Source organism: Cuculus canorus, chromosome Z (genome assembly GCF_017976375.1).
Source record: "Cuculus canorus isolate bCucCan1 chromosome Z, bCucCan1.pri, whole genome shotgun sequence".
NCBI lineage: Eukaryota > Metazoa > Chordata > Aves > Cuculiformes > Cuculidae > Cuculus > Cuculus canorus.
The window spans coordinates 30,163,974-30,188,644 of NC_071441.1; the positions used below are offsets into that span (position 1 = coordinate 30,163,974).

Below are 24,671 nucleotides of genomic sequence, written 5' to 3' on the forward strand. Positions count from 1 at the left end.
GCTAACCCTCACCTAAGATTAAAAAAAAAAAAAAAAAAAAGAAAGAAAATGTTTCAAGGGCACGTAACACCAGCAACTATTGCAAGTTACATCTGTCACTGTACTTCCCCTTACTACTAGAGTAAATCCAGGGGATAAATACTGTAAACATTTTATTATAGAACCCTGTATATCTGTAGGCTTTTCTTCAAAATATAGAAGAACAAGTTTCTGAAGCATGGAGGTTATTAAAATAACCAACGATATTAATGAAATTATAATCAGCAAATTTTGCAAACTTAATATTTTCCCTTCCCCCCCAATAAGAATAAATTAGGTGAAGACAATCCCATCTAAATTATTGCTGTCCACGAGGAGACAAAAATAATACTGAGATGTATAAAATTTTACTATAATCCAACCCTAGGGATTTTTTTTAATTACTCAAGGAATGAAAATTGTAAAATTACAGTGAACAAAGCGTTGAAATATTCTAACATGCATTTTGAAACTTCACATTTAAACCGCTTGTCATTAATATCCCCATTTCATGTTGGTGGTTTTTAATAAGTTACAGCTAGATAAAATACGGAAGAACCAGGCAGAATTGTAAATGGAATACCAGGTCAATAACTTGCACTCAACAAAGAAGAGCATCTACATAAACAAATAAAAAAAGCTATGAAAACTATTAAAAAAAAAGTACTCCCTTAAATAGAGCCCTGATAAAAACAGGAAAGAGTATCAAGACTTCAGAATCTTGAATTTAACAGATGAAAACTAATAATTTCTCTATACAGGTTTATAAACTTCTTGAAGTACACAATCAAAAACTCAATGATATAATAGATTAGTGAATATTTACCCAATTGCTGTCAGAAATATACATCCCACATAATTAACAATCATTAAGACAGAGACAGGTAAATGCATTTTATGTGTATAACCCATTATAACATCTCCTTAGAGAACTAATAGATATTCATGAGGAAACACAGGGGAGCATGGTAACAAAATGGTCCGTGTATGAAACGGAAACTTCACATGGCCCAAAAGTTGAACTGATGAACTGCAAAGTTTTGTTGCATGTATGGCATACTAAGCAAATACCAATCTGACATTAAGGTCATTTATGTACTCAGCAGTGTTAACAGTTAATCATCAACAATCAAAAATACTTTGAATTTGCAAAGCCATCAGATTGTATATTTAGTTGAAACTTAATTAAGAAAATAGTCAGGTCCAACTGCAAAAAATAACAGTAGCTGATTATTCTTTAAGAATAAAGAGAAACTTCAAAAATATCTTGTCACAGGGAACCACAAAATAAGAGTTACTAGATTATCATAATTGCAGCCAGATTATAAAGTAAATCCACTGATTGATGTAAGGAAGTGGGTTGAAGACTGAAAGAAACAGCTGGATTAAATTTTAAACAAATTAGGCTCACTGGCGGGAAAGCAACAAGTGGTTTGCAAGTTTCCTAATTCTTAACTTCCATATATGAACCCTTAATTCTGCTTGATAACATTTTTAAACTGCCATTAAAATTAATCCTTGAAGGAAAACCAGCATTTAGTATTTGATGTTAAAACTATTATCTCAAATTTCTGTGCTAATGACACAGTATACAAAAGAGATAATGGTAACAGTATGTTTGTTTACTTAAACTCCAAACTACCTATTATCTTCACCTCTACTTCACTCTTGGCAGAAAACACATAGAAGCATGGTTCAAAAGATTCTATACCTCTGTACCATAACCACAGCAAAGGCAACCCTTGCCAAGCTCTATGCAATAGCAACAGCAACCATTTAATGCTCCTTGCAGCATCTCTTCTATGAATCTAATTGATTCATACAACCTCTCTGTGGACAAAAGCACATGAAATTTTAGGATAGGGAAAATCTCAAAATTTAAGTTTTGCCTCAGAAGCTGTCATGGAATTTTTCTCTGAGAAGTCAACTGCACTGTCCAGCAATTCCACAAACACCACAAAGTAAATGCATAGACTAACAGTGCTACCTTATCTCCGGGTGCTTTCTTTAAGAAGGGAAATTGTTACACTGGCTGACATTATCTTTGCAGCTACCCACTAAGATTCAGATTTTTGCTGTATTCAACATATCATCAACAGACTTATTAGCCACAAAATCCTCACTAACACATGAGCCAGAAAAGTGCAACCTGTTGTTCAGCTTCTAGGAGCAAACTAGCACACAGCAGTAAGGGAAACCTAAACTAAACTCTGCTCAGATTCAAAAGTCATAACTAATACAGGTCTTCACACCATCAGGTTTTTTCATATTCAGATTTCTGAAAGTTTCTCCCAGAAAACACAAATCAAGCTCTCTTTAAAGTATTTATCGTAGAAGCAATAGGTTCTTTTGTTTTGAGATATATATCTTTAAGAACATTCTGCCCTCTAAAAACAACTCTTCATTCATTCTTCTTATTTCCCTTCATGTTTTCTTTTGGCATTCAATTTAGGTTTTTCCTAAATTATGAAAGAGAAAAAAAATAAATCAACACAAAAAAAAGAAAAAACCCACAACCATGTAAAGTAGTTTGCTTTTTTAGAAAATGATTAAGGGAGTATTTGAGCTCTCCGATACAGTTGAACAGAAATTCTGAGTAAATTTCTCAGAAACATCAGTAAGCTGGACTCACAGGGCACCAGTTTCTGTATGTCTGGTTTTCCCAGCAAAAACTACAATGTTGCACTAAGCACTTAAGCTGCAATGGGACGCTTGAGAGCACATTGTGGAAAATGGGATTATCAATTGCTAGAAAAATAACCTTGAGTGACAAAAATACTAGGGAATGGAAAAAATTGAGGACTCTGGTGTTCATCAGGTCCTACTCTGAGCTGATTCTTCTTTCCAATTCTGTAATAAAAGACCTCTCTTTGGCAGTACACAATGACTCAAGTCTTGTATAGACCTACACTCTCACATTCTTTTTATGCACTTGCAGTAGGAAAAAAAATAAAATTCTTCAAAGAGACACCACAGTTGGAGCATGTCCAGCTTCTCCAGTGAAGTGGCTTAAGGAGTAAACACTGTATTAACAGTGTGAAATCTGAATTCATTATTCTTCCCTAGCCAGAAAACGTTAAAATCCACCTTTCTTAATGACTCAAATGATGGAATTCCCCCACTGACTCAAAATTGCATCAATATAATAAAAAATATGAAAGACTAATCTAACTAGATTACATGATCCCACAGGCTTATAAGCGGGGCAGTCTTTCCACGAAAACAAATCACCAGATATTATCAACTTGACGATCTGGGTTTAATTTACTTCTGAACATTTTGAAAATTTGACCTGCATCATCACTGTAGATATATGAAAGAAAAATTAAAGTCAATCATTCATACATAAAAGTATGCATGTGACTGAACAACGATTCTACTTTGATGTTTATATTAAAAAAAACCACTATTATTTCACAGTCTATGTACTTCATATCCATTTATTGCTTCCTTTTTCCTTACACGGAACAAAAGCTTCTGAAAGGCCAAATGAGTTTAAAAGGATTCATGTAGATGAAAATTCTCTTTCAAGGACCAGCAGCTTGTGGGTTGATGTGGGGAAATACCTTTGCTTGAAAATACAATCAAAAATAGGTATTCTGACACATTGACAATTCTGCACAACTGATTTATAGAAGGCAATGCCTAGTGCACATATACAAAATATACATATTAGAGCTGGCAAAGAATTTTGTTCAGTTGAATTAATATTACTACAAATCTCTTCAGCACTTATTGTTTCTACTGACATGCAACATATCACTTCTAAGGACCCCCTGCTTCTGTCTGGCACTAGGGTTTGCCAAAGTGGCATTTAGACATCTCTGAATACTGAGAGCCACCCAGCAAACAAAGACTGTGCCAGAAAAGGGGATAACGAAAGGAATCTTTTAGAACTGTAATGAAACTGACAAAAAAACCTTAATTATTACACCATAGATAATGTTGTACTTCTTTTTTCCATGTCCGTCCCCCAGTGCCTTTTCTGTTACTGCTCATCTGGGTTGGTATGCTTCTTCATTCATTATGCCATGATTTCCACCCACTATTTTACACAGGGCTTTAACAATTTAAAGAAATTTTGATCTCTAAGTTTTAAATCTTGTAAGTAGCAGTGTAGACAGACATGACAAGATTTCACCAAATGTATCTTTTCATTAAAAATTACATCTGCTGGTGGAAGAAGCTTTAGTGCTTGACAAATGAAAAAAAAGTTTCATAAACTGCAAGTGAAAACTGAAACAAAAATTGATAAGACTGTCGTATGATGCATCTCCAAGATTTCAGACCCAAGGTTTAAAGTAGATCTGATTGAGGAAAAAGAAGTAATTACTTAATTAGAACAAAGAAATGTATGGTACAAATATGATTAAATTCATTAAAACACATAAATAATGTCCAGTTCCATGACTCCTCTGACTCACTGTGCATTCTAGAAGCTAACAAGAAAAGTCAAGCTATTTCATGATTTTCCTGATACTGTGCTTTTGAATGCCTGATTGCCAAGAAAGTGGTCTTACTATCAAACATTAGGTTGCAACTTACAGCAGATCCACTATAAACATGTATATATATTTCTTTTTAAGTTACATGAATGTGTTAGAATAACTGCATTGTTGGTTCCTCCTGTATCAGCTTTTAAGAGAGACAAAAGAACATCTATAAAATAAAAGCCAAGATGATAGTAGTTTGGAAGAAATCCAAATGTTCATAACTACAGCAAATTTACCAGTGCTGCTAAACGAAGTCAGTGATTAACAGTAGAGTCAGTTGTTTGGAAAAACTTCAATATGAAAATAGGGCCAGCACAAAAAACAAGTAACCTAGTACCCACTGTTTAAACTTTCCCTTTTTGAAATGGCATAGCCACTTCACTGTATTTCAATGCAGCAAATATAATTATTTCTTTGAAAAGGTTGATGATTCTGGGTTTTGCATTACTATGTATGAAAAGAACATGACTCCCATCTAAGCTGGTCTACCATTTTCAAACAGATAATTATTCACAGCATAGCAACAGACAAAGATATAGATACATATGTATAAAACACTAATTTTAAATGTCTAGGAAATCAGATTTACCTGAATGGTTAACATTTTACATTCCAAACGCAAAGTTAATACTTTAAGGTTATTGCAATTCTAGATGGTATAAAATGGTTTCAGTAGAATGGTCATGTAATAGAAAAGAAAACTGATGTCTCTTCAGACTGGAAATAGAGAGAAAATTTGCCCTTAGATGAGAAATTCCCTATTCAGTCAAAAGATCTGTCAGTCAAACTTGTTTCTTCCTAGTTACGTGTTTTTGAAAGAGTAGGGACATAGGTCATTGTCAAATGCCAACCAAATGAGAAAGCAGCTCTTCACAAGTAAGTCTTAACCTAACTGCCAGTTTGCATAATCTGAATTATTCATTCAAAAGTATGGTTTTGTTCACCTATACTGACAATAGCAATGGAAATTCTAATTAAATTATGGAGTGAAAGAAATGTATGGCTCTTACTGGTACAATAGCTAGGTTTGTCTAGCACAGTGGTAGAACTAGTTAATCTGAAAAATAGTTAGAATAAAATGTACACATTTCTCCTCATCCATTTCTCCTGAGTACACCAAGAAAACTTGATCTGAAAATGCATAGCTTTGGTAACTAGCTGCCTAGCATGGCTCTTCACAGATGTCACACACTGATGCCACAATGGAAAGGACTCAAAAGATTGTGCAGTATGAATTCATAGAGCCTATACACCTGCATAACATGGTATACTCAGGAAAATTAATGCTAATTAATTTGTACAGTGGATTAGTTAAAAATTCCTTCGTTAATATTCTCACAAGAAACTAAGAAGCAAGTTTAACTTAGTTTAGGTTAATTCAATTCACTTGCAGTGCTGCAAGTATTTAACACTCTTTAAGTGATCCCCTGTAAAACTCACACTTTGGGTAATTTAATTAAATTTACCTGAGTAAAGACATTAAAAATGAAATGGTCATTAACTACCATTTCTCTGTCAAATACAAAGGACGCAACTTATCTAGCTTTGTTTAATCACTGACTTCCTCCGCTAATGGATAAAGGCTCTGATGAACTTAGTTGAAATGTAGTCTTCCAAGATTTTTGTTCAGCTAGGGGAAAAAGGAGAGGGAAGTCACCTCTTCCTCTAGAGAAAGGACAATATGAGTTATGAAGAGGCAGATATTACCCTATCTGCCGAAGAACATATACATGGGACATCAGAATAAGCCCAAAATAAAATGCACAACTTTATGAAATGTTCAATTTTTATATTTACAGTATAATTAGTACAAAATTGCCTTTTGAAGTTTCCTGTAGCACAAGACAGTATCTATTGGACTTGATACCCAAATATGTCAAAACAACTACTTTGAAGTATGATAAAAGAATCTAGAAGGAGTTATAAAGAATAAGATACTATTTCCAAACTGTACAGTGTTTTTGCTTTTTCTTCTAAAAAGGTACTTATATCCCCAAAAAGTTTTTAATTTTAAATAAGCAGGGCAGGCAGGGTAAGGCTAGAGGGGGGAAGACTAGTTTTTGCTACTAAAGCCTTTACTGTAACAAACTAAATATATTCACAATTTATACAAATGTTTGACCTTCAACAAAAATACAAAAACATATCACGATGCAAAACCAGGAAACAAGTTCATCTGAGACACTACTGCTCTACATAGGTCAGAATGCAACTTGAATTGCAAGGAACAGAAAGGTATTTATCCCCCATAGTCAGGCAATGAGAACAATTTGCATGAGGTCACAAAGAAAGAAAACAATAAAAGGCTCCAATATTCTTCAGTAGACTTGACTTTTAAAAGCTGTCAAAAACCTAGGCTACATCTGTCCATCTTGCCTCTGTATTTCATTTGGTCCACGAAGCCAATATTTAGTTGCTGGATGTTGCCTTCCATTTTGAAAAATCGGAGTAGTTTCATGGCAAGGTCTGGAACCTCAATACTTGCTTTTTAAAAGGCAAAACCTTTCTACTTCTACATTTAAGAACAAATTTGGCCCAGTTCAACTTTTAAAAGTTATATGCCCATGATATTTTTCAGTAGATAACTTCATAGACTGTAGCCTTTTTGTCTCCAGAGCCAGTGACTATGTACTTATCATCCACAGAGATGTCACAGCTAAGCACTGACGAAGATTCTTTGGACTAGAAGAAAAATAGAAACATATTACATCATTAAAAAAAAAAAAAGGCTGTTACTCTCATCTCAGCATCCCATTTTGGGGGGGATCACATAGGTTAAGCTATCTGGGTCCACTCTTAGGACTCTTTTTTTATTTAAAAGCATCATCATCCTCACCTGGAAGATACTGGCTCCATAAGGAGTCCTCCATGCATTAAGAAGGTTATCTTTCCCAGTACTCACAAACCATTTACCTAGAATATGAAAGAGAGGACTATGAAAGCATATGAAAAAGACATCTGACAGATCTGCGGTTCTCTATGGAATTTGTTAATTAATTACCATTATAAAAGCTCTCATCACTAATCAACATAGTACTTTCGCTTAAAATCAAGGTGGACTCTCATGTTTTTGCATGTCTGTTACATACTATGAAATCCCTAGGCTCTGGAAGCAGAAATAGCTTTTCACATACAAATTAACTCTCGCAGCAGCCTTTAGATAAACATATGGTTGGTGGTAGGTAAGTACCTTTGTATTTATAAAGCAGATATGTTTATTCATAATTTAAGAAACTAAGATACGAATTAAGTTTTATCAAATGAACTGTGACTATGTAATAACTAATCAGTAAAGCATGAATTAGAGCCCTGACCTCCAGTTCTGTGTTCAGGGCAACTTACCACAGTAAGCAAACTTGAGTGACAATACACAACTCTCATGAAGGTGCAGTTGATATTTGTCTGGCTTATTTACATGTAGCACTTCTACATTACTACTCTCCATTCCAACAGCCAACCATTCACCAGTAGGACAATAACCAAGGGAAAAAATCTGAAAATTAAACCACATTCACTCTTTTAATTTTTTCCTACTATTTTAATTTTTTTCTACAGACATTAAATTAACTGGGAAGAGAGAAGGGCCAAACAAATTTCACACAGTGCAATAGTTGGACTGCTGTTCAAAATTCAAGTGACTAAGTAACCCCTGGTTTCACTCCCACCTCGCCTGAGTTGTAGGAAAATCCAGTTACCTGTGATGTGAAGTCATGCTGTTGTAGCTGTCTCCCCTCTCTCAAGTCCCAGGATCTGACAGTGTTATCCAAACCTCCTGTCCAGAGCTTGGTACCATCATTAGAAATGTCAATACAGCTGGCTCCATCTGTGTGGCCCTGGAATTGCCTGATAAAACAAACAAGACCGAATAATGATTTCCTGCCAGAGCTCAAGGAAAACACTGTTGCATTGTTAGCTTTGGACTCTGCATGTGTGTCACCTATTTTGGGTCTGCTGATGAGCAAAAATCAGCCCCTTCCTCTTACTGAACATGAAATACAACAGTATTACAAAAACATATTTCAGGTGCTACAGAAACAAAATGCATAATGCCTAGCTGAACAAACTCAAATATTTCAAAAGCTTGTGAGAACATGAAAGTACAGTAAACTACAGTTAAAAGCACTAATGACAACTCATATTAAAACAAGTGCTGAGCGAACAGAACTTCCTAAGTTTCAGAAAATAGCTTCTGTATTTTTCTGTAACTGCATGTCAAGATGATAATAATAAGCAGAGATATTAATAAGAAGGGATCCAGACAGAGAGCCAGATAGTTTAACACAGGCATTGCTGAGTCAGCAAAGTTGCATTATCCGTTGCAGGAGATCACAAAATTCTAAATGATGCAGTTTGTTTTGAAGTTTTCTCATTAGTAATTCTCAGCTTTCAGCAACCAAAAGGTCACCTCAAGTTTTCCTTTAATCCTTTGGCAAAAGCTTTCTGAGGCTCCTGCATTTTTCATCAACAACTAGCTGTAGGAAAGTCCCGCGCCTCGATGTGAAAAGTGAAGGGAGAGGGGGGGAGAAAAGTAGCTTGAGAATGAAGGGTATGAATCACTAAGAGCTGTCACAGAAAAGGCACATGGCACATTCTGTTTTGTAGGTTTGGTCTGAAAATTCCACGTGTTATCAATTGAAAGATCAGTCAGCAAGCTGTGGGAAGAAGTATAGCAAACATTCAAAAAGCAACATAGTCAAAGACGAAGAGAGCGCACCTTCACAGAGACTAAGCATGCACAGAGTAAGCTGAAGATTTTATAGAACTAAAATATGTTTTGTTCATTTAAAGGTCAAACGAAGTAAAATTGGCATGCACATTAATATAATTCTCTGTATGTAAGATTGGACTAATTATTGATATACAGGGAATTTAATTGCAATAGAGCAGACTAATCAGATTCTACAATTTTAGCACTCGGAACTTTTAAAATATCACAGCCTTCCCTATGTTAGGCTCTCTATTCCCAGAACATTCTCAGCCACCACTACTTTGGTAAGAATAAACCAAAATTTATCTTCTAGTAAATCACACAGCTAGCTGTTAAGAGCCATCTCACACATGACTCTATCTTTCTTTCTCTGTCTAGCACTACAATGCTGAATTTTGACCTACCAAACACTTCAATCTTCTACTAATACATTCATTAATCAAAGGTCTAACAAAAGATTTCAAATGTAATTTACGTGGCAATCCATTTATCATAGTATTTCTAATCCCTTCTAGAAGTTTTAGAGATCAAATTATCCCCATAAACTCAAATACCTTTCTCTAAAGGTTGACCAAACATCATCCCCTTATGTTTTCCTGAAGACTAGAGGGGATTCACTCTTTCAACCACTTTTGTAAGATTAATTTCATTACTTATCATCAACATGAAAGAACTGAAAATTCTCTTCATTACTTAACAACACTACAGACAAAGAAAGAAAACAAACCTCAAAGAGCTCCCTAAAAGGCATGTTCAGTCTACACCAATCACAAACCAGCAGAAATGCTGGTTGTAGAAACCTGCAGACAAATAGAAACTAACCAAAACCAACAGGAACTTCTACAATTACATCAGTAGGTTATGGAATAACCTTTCAGGCACTGAAAATGCATCTTTAAAAGCTACCAAAACTTGTTTCTTCCCAACTCCGATGCAAACTGCATTCTTTGGCTAAGATATACTAAAGAAAATTTCACTATCATGAACCACTATTCAATGAGATAAAAAACATATACGTAGCTGTCCAACAAGTAACTTCTATTAAAGTGTTCTACAAACAAGTAATGGACTCACCTGACCAATGTCTGATTGTGTAGATCCCACACTGCAATGTTCCCATCACTGCAGCAGGAAAAGCACACCTTGGAATCAGGGCTGATAGCCAGAGCGTAGCAGGCAGGGGCTGAGGACGTCAGCTCTGCTTTTATACGAGGAGTTGGTGCTGCCAGGTCCCATATGGATAATGTGCTGGCTTCCCCACCAACTATTAGGGTGCATCCATCAGGCAGCAATTTACAAGAGCGGATGTAGTTATCTCTGTTCTGTAAAACACAAATCACTTCAGTTATGTTCATATATGCATGCCAAAAATGACCACTAATATGATACCGACTACATCCAAGTTTTAAACAGTAGGCTAATTTTTCCGTTACCAAAGCACTGAAGAGGAACAAGGATCCTGTTCTTCTCATGACTAAGCAGAGACTACAGCTGCAGATATTAAACTGCAGAATCCTACTGCCACAGTCTACTCTGGTTTAAACCTGACAAACAGCAAGTCTTCTATCTCAATACACAAAAACAGAGCCAACGGACACCACTCGTCACAGATTTCCACCTGGATTTCAAGCCATTGACCACTACTCTCTAAATACAACCATCCAACCAGTGTATCCACTGAACCATCCACCCATCAAATCCATATCTCTCCAATTTAGGGAGAAGGATGTTGTGGGGGACTGTGTCAATAGCTTTACAGAAGTCTACATAAATCACATCTGCCAGTTTACCCGTGTCCATTGCTGTGGTTACCCCCGATAGAAAGCCACTAAGTTGGTCATACAGAATTTGCCCCTGATGAAGCCACACTGGCTGCTATTGATTACTTTCATGTCCTCCATTTGCTTTAGCATGTCTTCTAGGAGGATGTTTTCCAGAGATTGTATTTCTGGAAGTGTACTCTTAGCTAAGTTCATCAACAACAGCAATATTAAAGTAAATGACCTTTTATGTGGCATTTAGACAATCCGATATGAAAATGCAGTTTCAAGTCTCATGCCTTTCAGGTTTTGAAGTTCTCTACCAAATACTATTTTACATTCAACATTTCAAAGTTAAAATATATTCCCATTCTGGTCTTGGATTTATGGTAGTTCTTTGTTGCTCCACATGATTCTTACCATACTTATTAGTTTCACATTTGTGATACTACTGCTGACTGTACTACAAGGAAAACATTTCAGTCTTCATTTGTTACAAGCTTAACTTTGACTCCTTAAGTGTACCGGATGTCCATTGCTCTGTAAGAGCTGCAAAACTAGCACGGTAACAGTTCTTTAGGAAATGGAGGTTTAAGATCTGTAACTCCAAACATAAAACAAACCACTGCAAGAAGCAGTCAACAGCATTCCTACTACTACTTTTTTTTTATTTAAAACAAAGGAGCAGTAAGTACTGCAGTGGAAATATTGGCTTAGTTAGCGTTAGCCATTACTGCTCTGTAACTAACACGAAGGTAGCTAGGACAGTGCATCCAGACACATACTTGTGACAGAACAGAATACACATTCAAACAGACTTTTCCTAGTACACAACTAACATAAGGGAAGCAGTAAATAAAGAATAAATGCTTAAAAAAAAGCCAAAACAAATAAAAAAACCCACTATATAATTGGATCAAGACTGAAGCTAGAATTATTTTCATTCAGACTATATATTACTGTGCTTTTTGAGATTAACCCTTCTCAGTTAACATTTCACAAACATCTATGTTCCTTCTGATATTGAGGTGTTTCATTGAGCTGTTAATGCTTTCAAGTTAGCTTTTCAGCTATATATATCTATATAGGCACTCAGTCTCTTCCATATCTGCAGACATGAATAAGTTCAAAATGTGTTCAGTTACGGATCAGTAACAAAAACATAGCAAGACTTAAAGTGACCCTGGTACCTTGTCACATTACTTCATTATGGGGTAACTACATTCTTACAAAGAAAGGGTTTGTCAATCCTTGTGTGAGTGAAACACCTACAGAGGTGTTCACTGTGCAGCTCTGCACAAGCCAGGCTACATGCCTTTTAAACTCATGCATGAAAATCAGCAGCAGGAAAAAAAAATTCAGGTACACTCTCTCCTCAGGAATCTTATCTGTAATTTGACCGTTAGTGATTATATTTATCCCTAAACAAACCAGTACTCTTCTCTGTAACTCCACCTGTCAAGTGTTTGAAGAAAAGACAGCTACATACATAAAGCAGGAAATAGAACAGCCTGCTATTTTCTTGCAATATGAAGAAAATGCGGACAAAGATAACTTATTGAGTCTCCAAGGAGAAGATATCCTGGTGCACATGTTCCTGTTCTCTTACCAAACAGTCCAGCTGAGAGACAGGGCTTTTGTTACCAGGCTGGCTGATGTCCCAGACTTTTACACACCCCTTGCCACCCGTGTAAACATGTCTTGTAGGGTTGCTGATGGTAACCGCACACACAACTTCCCCATGGTTCAGAGTGTTGATCTGACGGGCATGACGAGGAATTCCTGGACCAATGAGGGCATCAGGAGGAAAAGGAACTGGCTGCATCTGACCATCTGCAGTAACATGAAAGGAGTAGGCTCTGAGGGGAAAGGTAAGAAGAGAAGAGGGAAAAGAATCAACTTGTTATTGTGCTATAATGCAACAAAAACACAGTATTTTTTAAATTTGATTTCTTTGCCAATCTTTTATCTCATGAAAACCAACACTACAGTGCCAAGTAATAAAGGCAGAGGAAGCTTCAGAGGGAGACAAGGATGCATAACAGACATTTTCAGTTTGCCTCACCTAAAGCATTTGTGCAGTGGGGAAACACATTAAATCCTACCCTTAATTCCATGGACTAAGGTTCTGGCTGCTATCTCTCAGCCACCTGGATAACCAGATCTTTCAGCTTCTACTTTGTAGCCAGCATTTCCAAGTCTCAGCACCACAAATCCTCCAGCAGGACTAGTCAGGCACTACTCTTCCAGACTTATTCCATGAGACTTGAACCGGTTGCCTTGCAGTAGCACAAGTTCAACTCTTGCTCTGTTTCTGCACCTCATCTTTAACATCAGCACCAGCTGTGGTGCCTACCTTTCCAATTAGTAACTAATCCTTTAAACAGAAAATAGAAACATGCAGAGTGGTTGCACATACCTTTCATCAGAAAGCTGATACCATCTTCTCATAATTACGTTTTCCTGAGTAAGCACTTTGGAAAAGCTGAAAGGCTCACTTATTTTTGGCACTTCTCTAATATCTTTTATTTTTATTCAGTGCATGATTTCAGGTATATGCAAACTGAGGTTTGAGGAAATGCATCCTAGCTGAGAATAAAAATCCTCCTCCTTGAGGAAAGTACACAAAATAATTTTTTTCATGTTCACTGTAATGTTTAAAGACAGCTCTACTCAAGGATCAGGTCACAAATAGTAGCTAATAAAGGTTTCAGGTGACAGAGGTTTTCTTTGATTGATTGTTTTAAATCATAATGAAACACTACTGCAAAGAGCTACTTTTCTTTTTTTTGGTGAGCCTATTTTTGATTTTCCTGTTTTAAGCACATCCATAGCTCTGTTTTTGATGCTACAGTTACATTAACAGCCCTCTTCAAGAGGCCAATGCAGATAAAAAAATATAAGCACCTTTTTTTGCTAATGAGAGACCTTCTCCCTAGTGATTCATTTTTCTAATAGATTCTTGTGTCCAGAATTGTCCTTTCTTTTCCAAATATATCTTCTTCCTCAGAAATTTTCAGTTACTGTAGCTCCAGTATTAGTATTGCATCCCTCTTCTAAAGACCCAATGATAGATAATTGAATTAATATTCTGTTATGAGCTCTGGACTAGTATTTTCAAAGCATTTTAATGCATGTTTCCAAGTACTGCACAGTTTACAAGGAAGGAACAAGCAAGATGCCTGGATTTGTAAGAGACATCACAAAGTAACTGAATAGACCCAGGAGCAGAACAGCAGGTATTCCTTTAAAAAAGACAGATAAGTGGAGAGGTAAAGGAACTCTAAAGTTCTGTCATAGAGAAAGTATCAGTGGAAACAGCCACCCTATACAATACCACAGTTCTCTCAGAAGGGACAGTAAAAACAGAAACTGTTAACAGAAACTGCTATTAACAAAGAAGAAATTAATAGTGCATACACACACAATTCCTGTATCATCATATTTAATTGTTGGACACGTGAGTTGAAAGCCTACTCAGAGAACACACATAAATGCAGGATAAGCGAGGGCAATGGCAAATCTTTCTTGCCATGGAAATGTCAGGAATGGGAAATGCCAGATAAGAAAGGAAGTGTAAAGCTGACTCCCTTACATGTATACAATATGCACAGCAAATCACATGTATTTCTCCCCACAGAATCCTTTATCTTTTTCTTTTGTATGAAAAACTACAGCAATGATAAAAGCTTAACTAGAAATCTATATAATTTCTGCGAAGATAACAAGAGACAAGAGTGTCCCAAACTAGATACTTACCGAACAGATAATACACAGGATGGGAGAGGAAGAAGAAGAGGAGACTGCTTAAGGCTGAACAACTGCTCAAGTTCAGGTACAGAAATCAGCTAAAGAGTCACAGCACTTAAAAGGCTGAAAAGCTTGGCCCCATCCTGCGCTCCAGATTAAAGTCAGTTGCAGAATATTTCTTAGCAGTAAGAATATACTGACTGGAGAACTTTGCAGTCTCAGCCTGCCCTTGCTTTTATTGCAGACTGAAGAAAGACAATTAAGCAAGTATTAAGCAATTTTTTCCAGCATGTTTAAGATGAATAATCCACTTGTACATGACTATTTTTGCAATGGAATGTCACAGCATAAATGTTCTGTTTGATTCAAAATACCTAAATAAGTGTTGTTTTGAAATGCTTCTATAGTCTTTGCTGAGATACAGCAGGAGGAAAATAACGGGAACATTTTTCATGTTCATGCATACTGAAGAATTACAATGAACTCTTCTGCTCTGAAGTGCCAGAGTGTTACCCGGTGTACTTTTAATCAAGTAGAATTTAACCAGTACACCTGTGTTTAAAGCATGGTTTCAGAGAGTAGTCTCTCCTTTTATCTTCATGAGCAGGCATTTGCTTCCAACATCAGTTGGTAAGGGCTTGGCATGACTGAGTCTGAGGGCCTAACAATCAGGCCAGCATAGTTTTTTACAAGACAAAACAGGTTTTTCTGCAGTGCAACTTATTAGCAAACTACTGTTTAAACACATTGCCAAATCCCTCTGCCCCTGCCAAGATAAGCACACAAAAAAGTAGAAGTTCCTGTTTGCTTCAATACGTGTGGCATGTCGTGCTGACATCACCACTGTCATTACACTTACATGGACTAGTTACTTGCATCTACTAGGTATTATGGTATAACTTTTCATTACACATACTTTGAAAATCATTTGCATCATTTGCAAGAATACCACTCTGTAGACAAGGAAAGCTCCTGTCTCCAGAAGATCACAGTACTGGAGACATGAATGCAAATGCTTATTTGCAGCTCAGGCACTGTTGTCTTTGGCTACTTCTCCCCCAGGTCACCATGATAAGAGGTGATATAGCCTGATACTTCTGGGTTGGATGCTACTTCCAGTGCTTCCTCCTCAAGGAAATATTTAACCAAACAGGCTCCCACATAAATTCACTGCTCAAGAACAGGGCAAATCAACTAACCTATCTAACTCCCAGCTGCTGTAAGTACTTGAATTGATACAACACATGCAATTCCTGCCTTAAAAAAAAAGGCTTCCATTTAATTTCTCCAATTCAAACAGAATTTCTTAACTAGCATAACAGTTTGCCAACTGCAAAACACAAAAGCAGACAGTTTATTCTACTGATGATAGCATTTTACTTTCAACTCTTCTTTGTACTCCAGCTTATTTTTAGCTGTAGTTATCACAACTGTGAATATCTGAGTATGGTGTTTCACTACATGTGATGAAATGCCAAGGAATAAGGATGAAGCTATTTGTATAGAAATAAGAAACTCTTTTTTCTTCATATAAGTCATGAAATAATTCTACCCAGAGGCACAAGGGGGAGGAAAAGCAACCTGTTATTCTACAATATAGCAAAATTATACTTCCTTTAAAATATTCCTCATGCATTCAATAAACAAGCATGAACATAAGGAGAATTGAAACGTTTTTAATTTTTACCTTGAGCAATTCTAGAACAGCATACAATTCCTTTCCAAAAACTCAAAGGGAAACCAGCTTACAACTAGAAGCTGAAAGAGTGAACATTTATTAGCTGACATTCCCCTTTCCTACTAAAATAAGAAATATATATTTTCAGCTCTTCCTGGTGTCTGTGTATAACAACTTGTGCTTCAATTAAAACCACATTTGAAAAATACCAAGAAATAAACTTGTCGTCAATGCCGTTATTAATTCACAATTTCAGACATCAGGGAAGCAATCCTGCGGACATAATTCTTACTACCAAACTTGAAAATCTGTGGGCAGTACACAAAACAACTCTTACAAGGTGAGGTTCACATCAAGGAGAAATCCACAAGAACCTTAATTTAGCAGCTACAGCAGCTAAAATCTAAATAAGTACCTCACCAGAAAGGCTATGCAAAACAAAAAATGTGACTACAGCAACACACTGAGAACTTCATCCAGGGCACACTTCAATGTGCAAGACACTGTCACCATCTGTCCATGTCCAAAATTAGTATTCATTTCCTTCTCCCAGCCTAAGACAAAATTAATTCTCCATTAAGTAATGGCTCTGGAAGGGATAAACGGATAAACACTCACTCACCCTCTGAAATCAAGAATATGAAAATTTATTTTATGCACATTTATACATACATACAGATATCAAGTCCTTGTCCACAAAATTACTGAACTACTAATTGCTGAAGAGAGTAAACAACTAGTATGAGATTACTCGTGTGTATATCAAAGTAATAAGAAAAACCTGAAAAGCCGCATAGGAAATAATTTTTTTAAAAATCCAGCCTGCTACCAAAGACAAAGACTAGCTTGTCTGTATAATTAAGAAATTGCTGAAGACACTTCAACTTTCTAGACTGCTATGCAATTTTCCAAGTACATCTGAACCACTGCTAACAAGATTAGATTCTGCAAAGAGCAAAAATGAAGGATTAACATTCAGGAATACAAAAAGACAGTAGTAAAGACATATTTAACCAAGTTACCAAACAAGGCAAGTGAAAAAGACAAGCTTTCCAGACAACAGTCCCTTGATAAAAGCAAATAAACAAGTAGGATTGGGTTCATCAGAGGCTAATTTTTCTAACAAACTAGTAATTACCTGACCTCAGGAGACACAGGTGTTAAAGAGAACTGGGTGCTATCAGAAATACCATTCCTTTGGAAAGAAAGGAACTTAATTTTCTCTTGGAAGCAGGGCTGCGTGAAAAAAATAGTCCCAGCATAGCCATTGATTAAAATGTGCATCCATGAGCACACATATATGGCTAGGGATTCAACAGTTCTTGCAACAAGACTAGGATTAAAACTCCAAATCTCGTAAAACTAATTTAATGTGGCACCTTAACTGCACTCTAGAAAAAAAGCAGATTTTGAAAATAAACCAGGAGTACTCCAGTAGTTTGCCTCATTATACAACCCATGCATTTTATACAGAAAATACAGGAGATTTGCCTAATGTAAATAAGACACTCAAAAACACTGCAGGCAGCAGACAGCATCTAGCTTGCTGTAGCCAATCAAGACTAAAACAAGAGACTGTTCTAAAGTTGCTGATGGAAAGATAACAGATAAAGGAGAAAATAAAAAACTTTCCAGTATAAATTCAACAGCTTTTCCTTAGAAATAGGTATATGCACACCTGTTTTGGGCTATGACATCCACTGTTTAAAAATTTATATACTGCATCTGTTACCAGGAGAAGTCCTAGACAACATCTTGGGAACAATCAGACACTAATTCCTCTGAAATTCTTGTTCAATGACACAAGATAACTAATTTTGCAGATGTTACCAAAATGTTAAAAGTTACTTACGGTTTTCCCCCAGGAATCCCTGTTAGATTTGGAGGGATTCCAGGTACTCTCATGTGAGGAGGAGGATCAAACCCAACCTGACAATGAAAAATGAATTAATCTCACACTTGCAATTTCTCATTTGCCAAGCCCCTTTTCTTAACCCCCAAGATATTATGCATTTAACCAAAAAGTGGCTTTTACTCACAGTATTAGATAAGTGTGTGCCCCTTCACGGGGGTTGGAAAAAAAAATTCCCTAGGCATGCTTCTGTTAGAAGTAATCACGTGCGAATAGAAAGCCAATTATATATGCCATGCATTCACACCAATGGGCATAATGTAAGTTCCCCTGAGTTAGCACAGAGCTAGCCCTGGAATTAGGCTGTAGTGTGTCAGCATGTAGCCACAGCAGCATTCTTTAGCCCTGCCACAGCTAGAGCATACCCATACAGACACAGCACAGTGCTGGAAAGCAGCCCCAGGACCTTCATGGCTACACTGCACTGTGTGTGGCAACATCATTCTCACAAAGCCACACTGCAGGGTGCACATAAATTTGTCTACAAGTTAAATACACTAGTTGACACACTGAAATTGCACTAAACTTTAATATCTTCAATAAATATGTACATAAAATAATCCACACAAATTCTGGATCAAACAGACTCAGTTTCCTTCTAAACACTACACCCAATTTCATTTTTTTATTGCTCTAAGGAATACACATAATATTTAGAATTTCCACATTTCCACATAAAAACCTTGTCTACCAGTTGAAAAAAAAAAAGACATATCTATAATAACAAGAAGATGACAAGCTTAGTCCAAACTCGCAAAACTGCAAGTAGGCAAGCTGGTCTAAGCTGCCATCAATCTCATGTTTGCAGAACCAGGACCCTATGTTATTCTGCTCAACTGCAGCTATCACTACTATGCTGCATTTACTTACCACACCCACAACACCAACTGTTCTTGACGCACCTTATCACAGAGCTCCAAGATACACACCAACCAATTTCTCATGTTGATTTCCACAAAAAAAACCAAACCAACAAACCAACAACAAAATACCAGGACAGAGACATAGATAAAAATACGACTACATGCCTCAATATTAATTTGTTATGTCTGTACAGAACACAAACCTGGTTCTGCAACAGGAAAACAGATGTCCACAGCAGCAATTAAATACTTAGTAATTACCAAAGCTACCTTTTCATTTAAAGCATAAAATATTTTTTTTGGCATTTATTAATCAGTCAAAGCACTGACAAAGGTGAAGAAAAAAAGAAACATACATAAATACACCAAGATTCGTTGTTTTCAAGGTGCAAATTTGCTTCTCCAGCCACGCGGCGAAGTGAAACACACAGTGAAGCTGCCAGTCCTCTGGCGCTGTTACAGCTTGGGAATTCGAGAGCATTAGATGAAGCATGTGGCTGTTCTTACTGAACCATAATCACACAACTGAGACTGCATGCATTGTATGGCCTACCATAGGAGATCTTCCATAGGCAACCACAGCAGCTGCAGCAGCAGCAGCACTCATCTGGGGTGACATATTGTGCAGACTGGCATAGGCTGCCCCTGGACTGGTTAACTCTCCATTCATGCCAGCATGAGGTACCATTCCAAATGGAGCAGGGTATGGTCCTGGTACTGCCAATGGTGTTCGCAAACCTGCAGCTACGGAGCAATGAAATCAAGTAGATTTATTTATATATTCCTGCATAGAGGGAAGAAAATAGCCCTTTTTTTTCCCCCCTTACAATACCTCATCTTCACCTTTCACATACACACATTGCCAAGAAGCATTGCCATAATCTATTGGTAGCACCACTTCTTTTCACTCAACATAAATAAGATCTACTGAAGTCTGAACTTGCTAATTACTTCAAACAATCTCTTCTAGCACTACCTATTTCCATTTCTGTAATATCTCCCTGCTTACATTAGTCTCTCCTTGGCCAAATTAAGTGGTAAAGCTGACAGATATGATTTACAAAGCTCATGCCTGAAACAACTGTGCTGTACCAGTCTGAATAGCAAAAATAAACTTCCCCCTGCATTTCTGAAGATGTACATTGCAGCAAGTATTAGTAGACTCAGACAAAGAGCTGGAGGAGAGACTGCATTCAGAACAAGTACCAGAAACTTCTGAGAAGTCTTTTTAACATTGCATTTAGTCTCTGGATTTTTTTTCAAAAAAAGATAAAGACAAAAGCAAACAAAGAAGAATAAGAGATAGAAAGATATCGAAACTCTTGATAATCCAAACATCTGCTTCTCATCAAGCCCTCTCTTGATATCAATAACAAAGCAATACATTTAGTTAACATTCACACTACATAGGGATAAGAAAAAAACATTAGATTTGGAACCAAGAAACTACATGAAGTAATGCATTACCAGCTTGGTTAACCAGCGGGTCCATGGTTGGAGGCTTGCCAAGGCCTGGACGAAGTCCTGGAGCTGCACTAGTGCCTGGGGCTGGCACATCACTACGAGGAGTTGGTGTATTGGATTTCAGAACAGGCGTGCTGGCTTTTTCATGCTGGTATCATTAAGCAAATTAAATGAGTATTACTTTTAATCCAGGCCAAATTATAAAATTTATCACAACAGCACCTGGTATGCTGGGCATCTACTACCTAGTCCCTCAGCCAATTTTCATAAATCCATGCAGTGCTGACAAAATTAACTTGTGGGAGAGAAACCCTGACCTTTTTGATTGTTGCCAAAATTAAAATAAGAAAAGAAACACACAACATTATTTTTCCCTCTTCATTTGTATTAAAAATCTGCATGAACTTATTTTTTTCAGGACACACAGTATGCATCACTAGCTTATTTTTGCTTGAAACCATTATCTCAATTATTACTGGACACAGCAAATATATGCACAAATCCAAATATCAAACAACTATGACAACAAAGCCGTAGAGAATCTGATCAAATTATAGGTATACTGACGGAAAAATTTTCAAAGAGTAACAGCTTATTCAGAACAGTTTAACAAAGCCTAGAGAAATTCTTAGTGACTACATACAGGCTAAGTGAAACCATAAACTGTTGCTGAAGAAAAAATAAACAACGCTTAATTGACTTTTGTACTTCGTAATAAATTTGTAACTCATTTGACAGAAATGTAGGAAATATAAGAAATCAAAATGAAGCAGAAAAAAATATTGCTGAAGTAGAAAGCTGAACAGTAGTACAAAAGGTCTGGAAAAACAGTGGTCTATTTCTGCTTCCAATGTTTAAAGCTGTGTCCCTTCTTCCACAAGCAGTTGCAGGAGAATGGAGAGTTAGACCCCACAAGAAAGAACATTTATTTGGACAACAGACTGCTACCTACCAGACTAATTTCTTTGGATTTGAGGGAAGTGGAACTTCCTGAAGAGGCTGTAGATGCTGGACTGCTAGAGGCATCTTTCTTCAGCAGGCGGGTTTTATCTATGCCATTTTCACGTGGTGAATTTGTGGGACTTCCCCTTGGGGAAGAAGGATCCTAAAACAGTGGAAAAGGAAGAACAGCACAGAATTGCGTCATGGGTTGGTACACAAACACCACTAAGGAGTCTATGGGGAAAAAAAAAAACTAGGAGAAAAAGTAATTTAGAGACACAAGTAAGTTCATATAGTAAGCATTCGGGTTTTACTTGCACTACGTGTAATCATAAATTGTTTACAAGCATAGAGCTTGTAATCTAAGAATTTCTAAGTACAAACTAAGGCAAGCATACACAACACATGAGAAGAGCAACAGTAACTGCAGTAAGTTTACACTGTTTTTTCCATGTATGTTCTCCACCCACTGCTACTGATAACAAACATTTTACAATCTCTTTTAGGCCATACAAACCTTGCTCATCTCTGTCTTCAGAAGAGGAGATTAAGATGCATGCTTTATATGCTATAGTATCTGCAACTTATTTCTAAATACTATCTGCAATTACCTCACTACTTAAATCTACAGGAAAAATTGAAATCACCTCTCAAGTGATTATCTTTCTCTATTCCAGAGGCACTTTCTGCACTTACTTTCTTTAACCTGAAATAGCCAGCCCAGCAAGCTGCAATACTACCAGAGCTCTGCAGGTTCTCCATGCACCTGTGGCTCAGGAGAACAGCAGCAGGGACGAAGCAATCGTCACAAGAGGACACTAAGTCTACTGCATGATTTTTGAGCTGTTTTCATTTTAAGTAGAGCTTCTGAAAGAATTACTAAAATCCTGAGTTAGATACCCATATTTCTAATTGGCTGGCATCATTTGGGCACCTGGAACTGATGAAGCCACTTCTCTGTCAGTTTCTCTCCCTGTGCTTTCACAGAGTAGAACAACCTTGCTACCATACTCAGGCTTCCTAAATCTCTGTTGTATGAAATAACAGACGAAAAAAAGGGAAGGTCCATCCCTTCACCTTGATATCACCACCAAATCTCTGCCTTGGAGTAAAAAAGAAGTGCCTACAACCTCTGGAAAATTTTATGTACTGACTGACTTCATTCTGACTTCAGCTGATTTCATTCTAGAAAAAAACCCCAACAAATCTCTCCAGAAAATGCTGTCTTTGAAGTAGGACATTCAAATTCCTTTTCCATTTGAAGACAGTAGTTTGAAAACCTCAGCCCTCCACCTGCATCTCACCAGAACTCCCTCCACTACAGAGTAGCTACGAATTGTCAGAACATAACTGCAGAGGGATCAGATCTGGACATAGCAGCAGAAGGAAAAGCCTGGCAGGCAATGAGATAAAGCTCAATACACAATAACGACAGCACTAACAAAAGGAAAGAGTTGTGAATATTTTAACATATCCACACCGAGGATTCTTTTTCTTTTAAAATCTAAACGTACTTTTCCTTTAATCTTTGGGCAAATGTCAAGACTGCAAAAAAGAAAAAAGTTACCTCATTGGATACATCTACAACCAAGTTATCGTCACTCTTGTCCCCATCACTGTCCTATTAAAAATAAATAAATATAGTGTTCATTTAAATTAGTACATTAAGACCCCAGAAAGACTAGGCATCAACTCAGGCAATTTTTGTTTTTCCTAAGCAAAAAGTAAACAGCCTTTTGTTAGCATATTAGCAATAGGGAAAACAATGAAAACAAGCATAAGACCTTATTTCGTTTCAATAGTAAAACCCAAATAAGGCAGAAACAGTTTAAAGGTGATGGTCTCTCAGTGCAAGATGGTCAAAATGCTCTCATTATTACCATCTTGAAAGGCATTATCACTAGTCCTGAAAAGAGAAACTGATGCTATTCTTATGCTAATCTTATGTGTTAATTTTACTAAAATCACTGCTAGTGCATACCTAAAAAACAACAGATCTCAGAAAGCTGGAGCTCTTCTGACATTTTTTTTATGAATCAGCTTCCTCAAAGCAATAGGACAATTTTTCTCCTATTCCAGATGGGAAAGTTTTGAAAATGAAAGTTCTTGGTAGGAAAAAGCTTCAGACATACCAAGGCATTTCAACATTTCCACCTAACAAACCCAAAAAACTTTGAAATTCCTAAATGGAAATGTTTTATTGTGCTTGTCAAGCTGCGTTTTCACTGTTTCACATAAATCTGCGTTTACCTGAGCTGCTCTAGTGCCTCACAACAGCTGCTACTTCAGTGCCTCCTGGTCCCTATCTCCAAAATGGGATGGGATGCCCCAGCAGAACGCATTCTATAATACACAGTGGTCTACTGGTTTCCACACTGCACCACGGTGGTTCAACAAGGAGGTGGGTATTGACTCAAAACAAGCAAACAAAAAAATCAAGTGAAAGACAAAACTCAAGATGTTTGTGTGGGCAAATGTAACTTTTCCAATGACAATACTTTAAGTTAAGTTTCTACACAAACAAATCAGACATAAAACACTGCTCAAACTGTCCACGATCTCTTGCTTTCAAACTGTCTGGGCTATCACTTTTAACACTGGCAGACAGAAAGTACAACACCAGTTCCTTTCTCACTCTTCATGCCATTAATATTTAAAAAAAAAAAACCAACAAAAAAACCCACAGAACCCCCCCCCAAAAGAAACAAACCAAAAACCCAAATGAAAACCAACCAACCAAACAAACGAAACCCCCACAAAAAAAATAAAAAAACCCCAACAGGAAGTTTCAATCCTTCCCTTCTGCTTTAGCAGCTGAATGTTGCTCCAAGAAATAGCTCAAACATATTAGGGACCCAAGTGTGCCACTGAAGACAGAATGGTGGCTATGTTTGCCACTCAGGAAGCTGTCCAACCAAAGAGTGAAAAAGGAGAAGGAACAGGAAAGCTTCAGCCCCAGTTATCTGCCACCTCTTGAAAAGAATGGACCACCCAGAAGGCAAGAATAAGTTAGAACACATTTGAGTATGTGATAGCACAGTACGTAGGACAGTTCTTCACCAGAAATACTGCCTCTGAGAAAG

The 24,671-nt window shown here is 37.0% G+C and overlaps 1 protein-coding gene across 10 annotated transcripts in view; it reads right to left on the reverse strand.

Annotated features, from left to right (window-relative positions):
- Positions 1 to 2,663: 2,663 nt before the first annotated feature.
- TLE1 (TLE family member 1, transcriptional corepressor) overlaps positions 2,664 to 24,671 on the reverse strand; it is a 76,817-nt gene continuing 54,809 nt past the window's right edge. For 9 of the 10 annotated variants that reach the window (XM_054055477.1, XM_054055470.1, XM_054055469.1 and 6 more), the window contains 11 exons: positions 23,156 to 23,209; positions 21,599 to 21,751; positions 20,650 to 20,794; positions 19,736 to 19,926; positions 18,260 to 18,336; positions 12,589 to 12,838; positions 10,294 to 10,541; positions 8,207 to 8,354; positions 7,854 to 8,004; positions 7,348 to 7,424; positions 2,664 to 7,193 (listed from right to left, as the gene is read on the reverse strand). In XM_054055477.1, coding sequence (XP_053911452.1) covers positions 7,086 to 7,193; positions 7,348 to 7,424; positions 7,854 to 8,004; positions 8,207 to 8,354; positions 10,294 to 10,541; positions 12,589 to 12,838; positions 18,260 to 18,336; positions 19,736 to 19,926; positions 20,650 to 20,794; positions 21,599 to 21,751; positions 23,156 to 23,209 — 1,602 coding nt within the window. In that variant the 3' untranslated portion in view covers positions 2,664 to 7,085. The remainder of the gene's footprint in view (positions 7,194 to 7,347; positions 7,425 to 7,853; positions 8,005 to 8,206; positions 8,355 to 10,293; positions 10,542 to 12,588; positions 12,839 to 18,259; positions 18,337 to 19,735; positions 19,927 to 20,649; positions 20,795 to 21,598; positions 21,752 to 23,155; positions 23,210 to 24,671) is intronic. The other variant, XM_054055475.1, reaches the window with a different exon arrangement.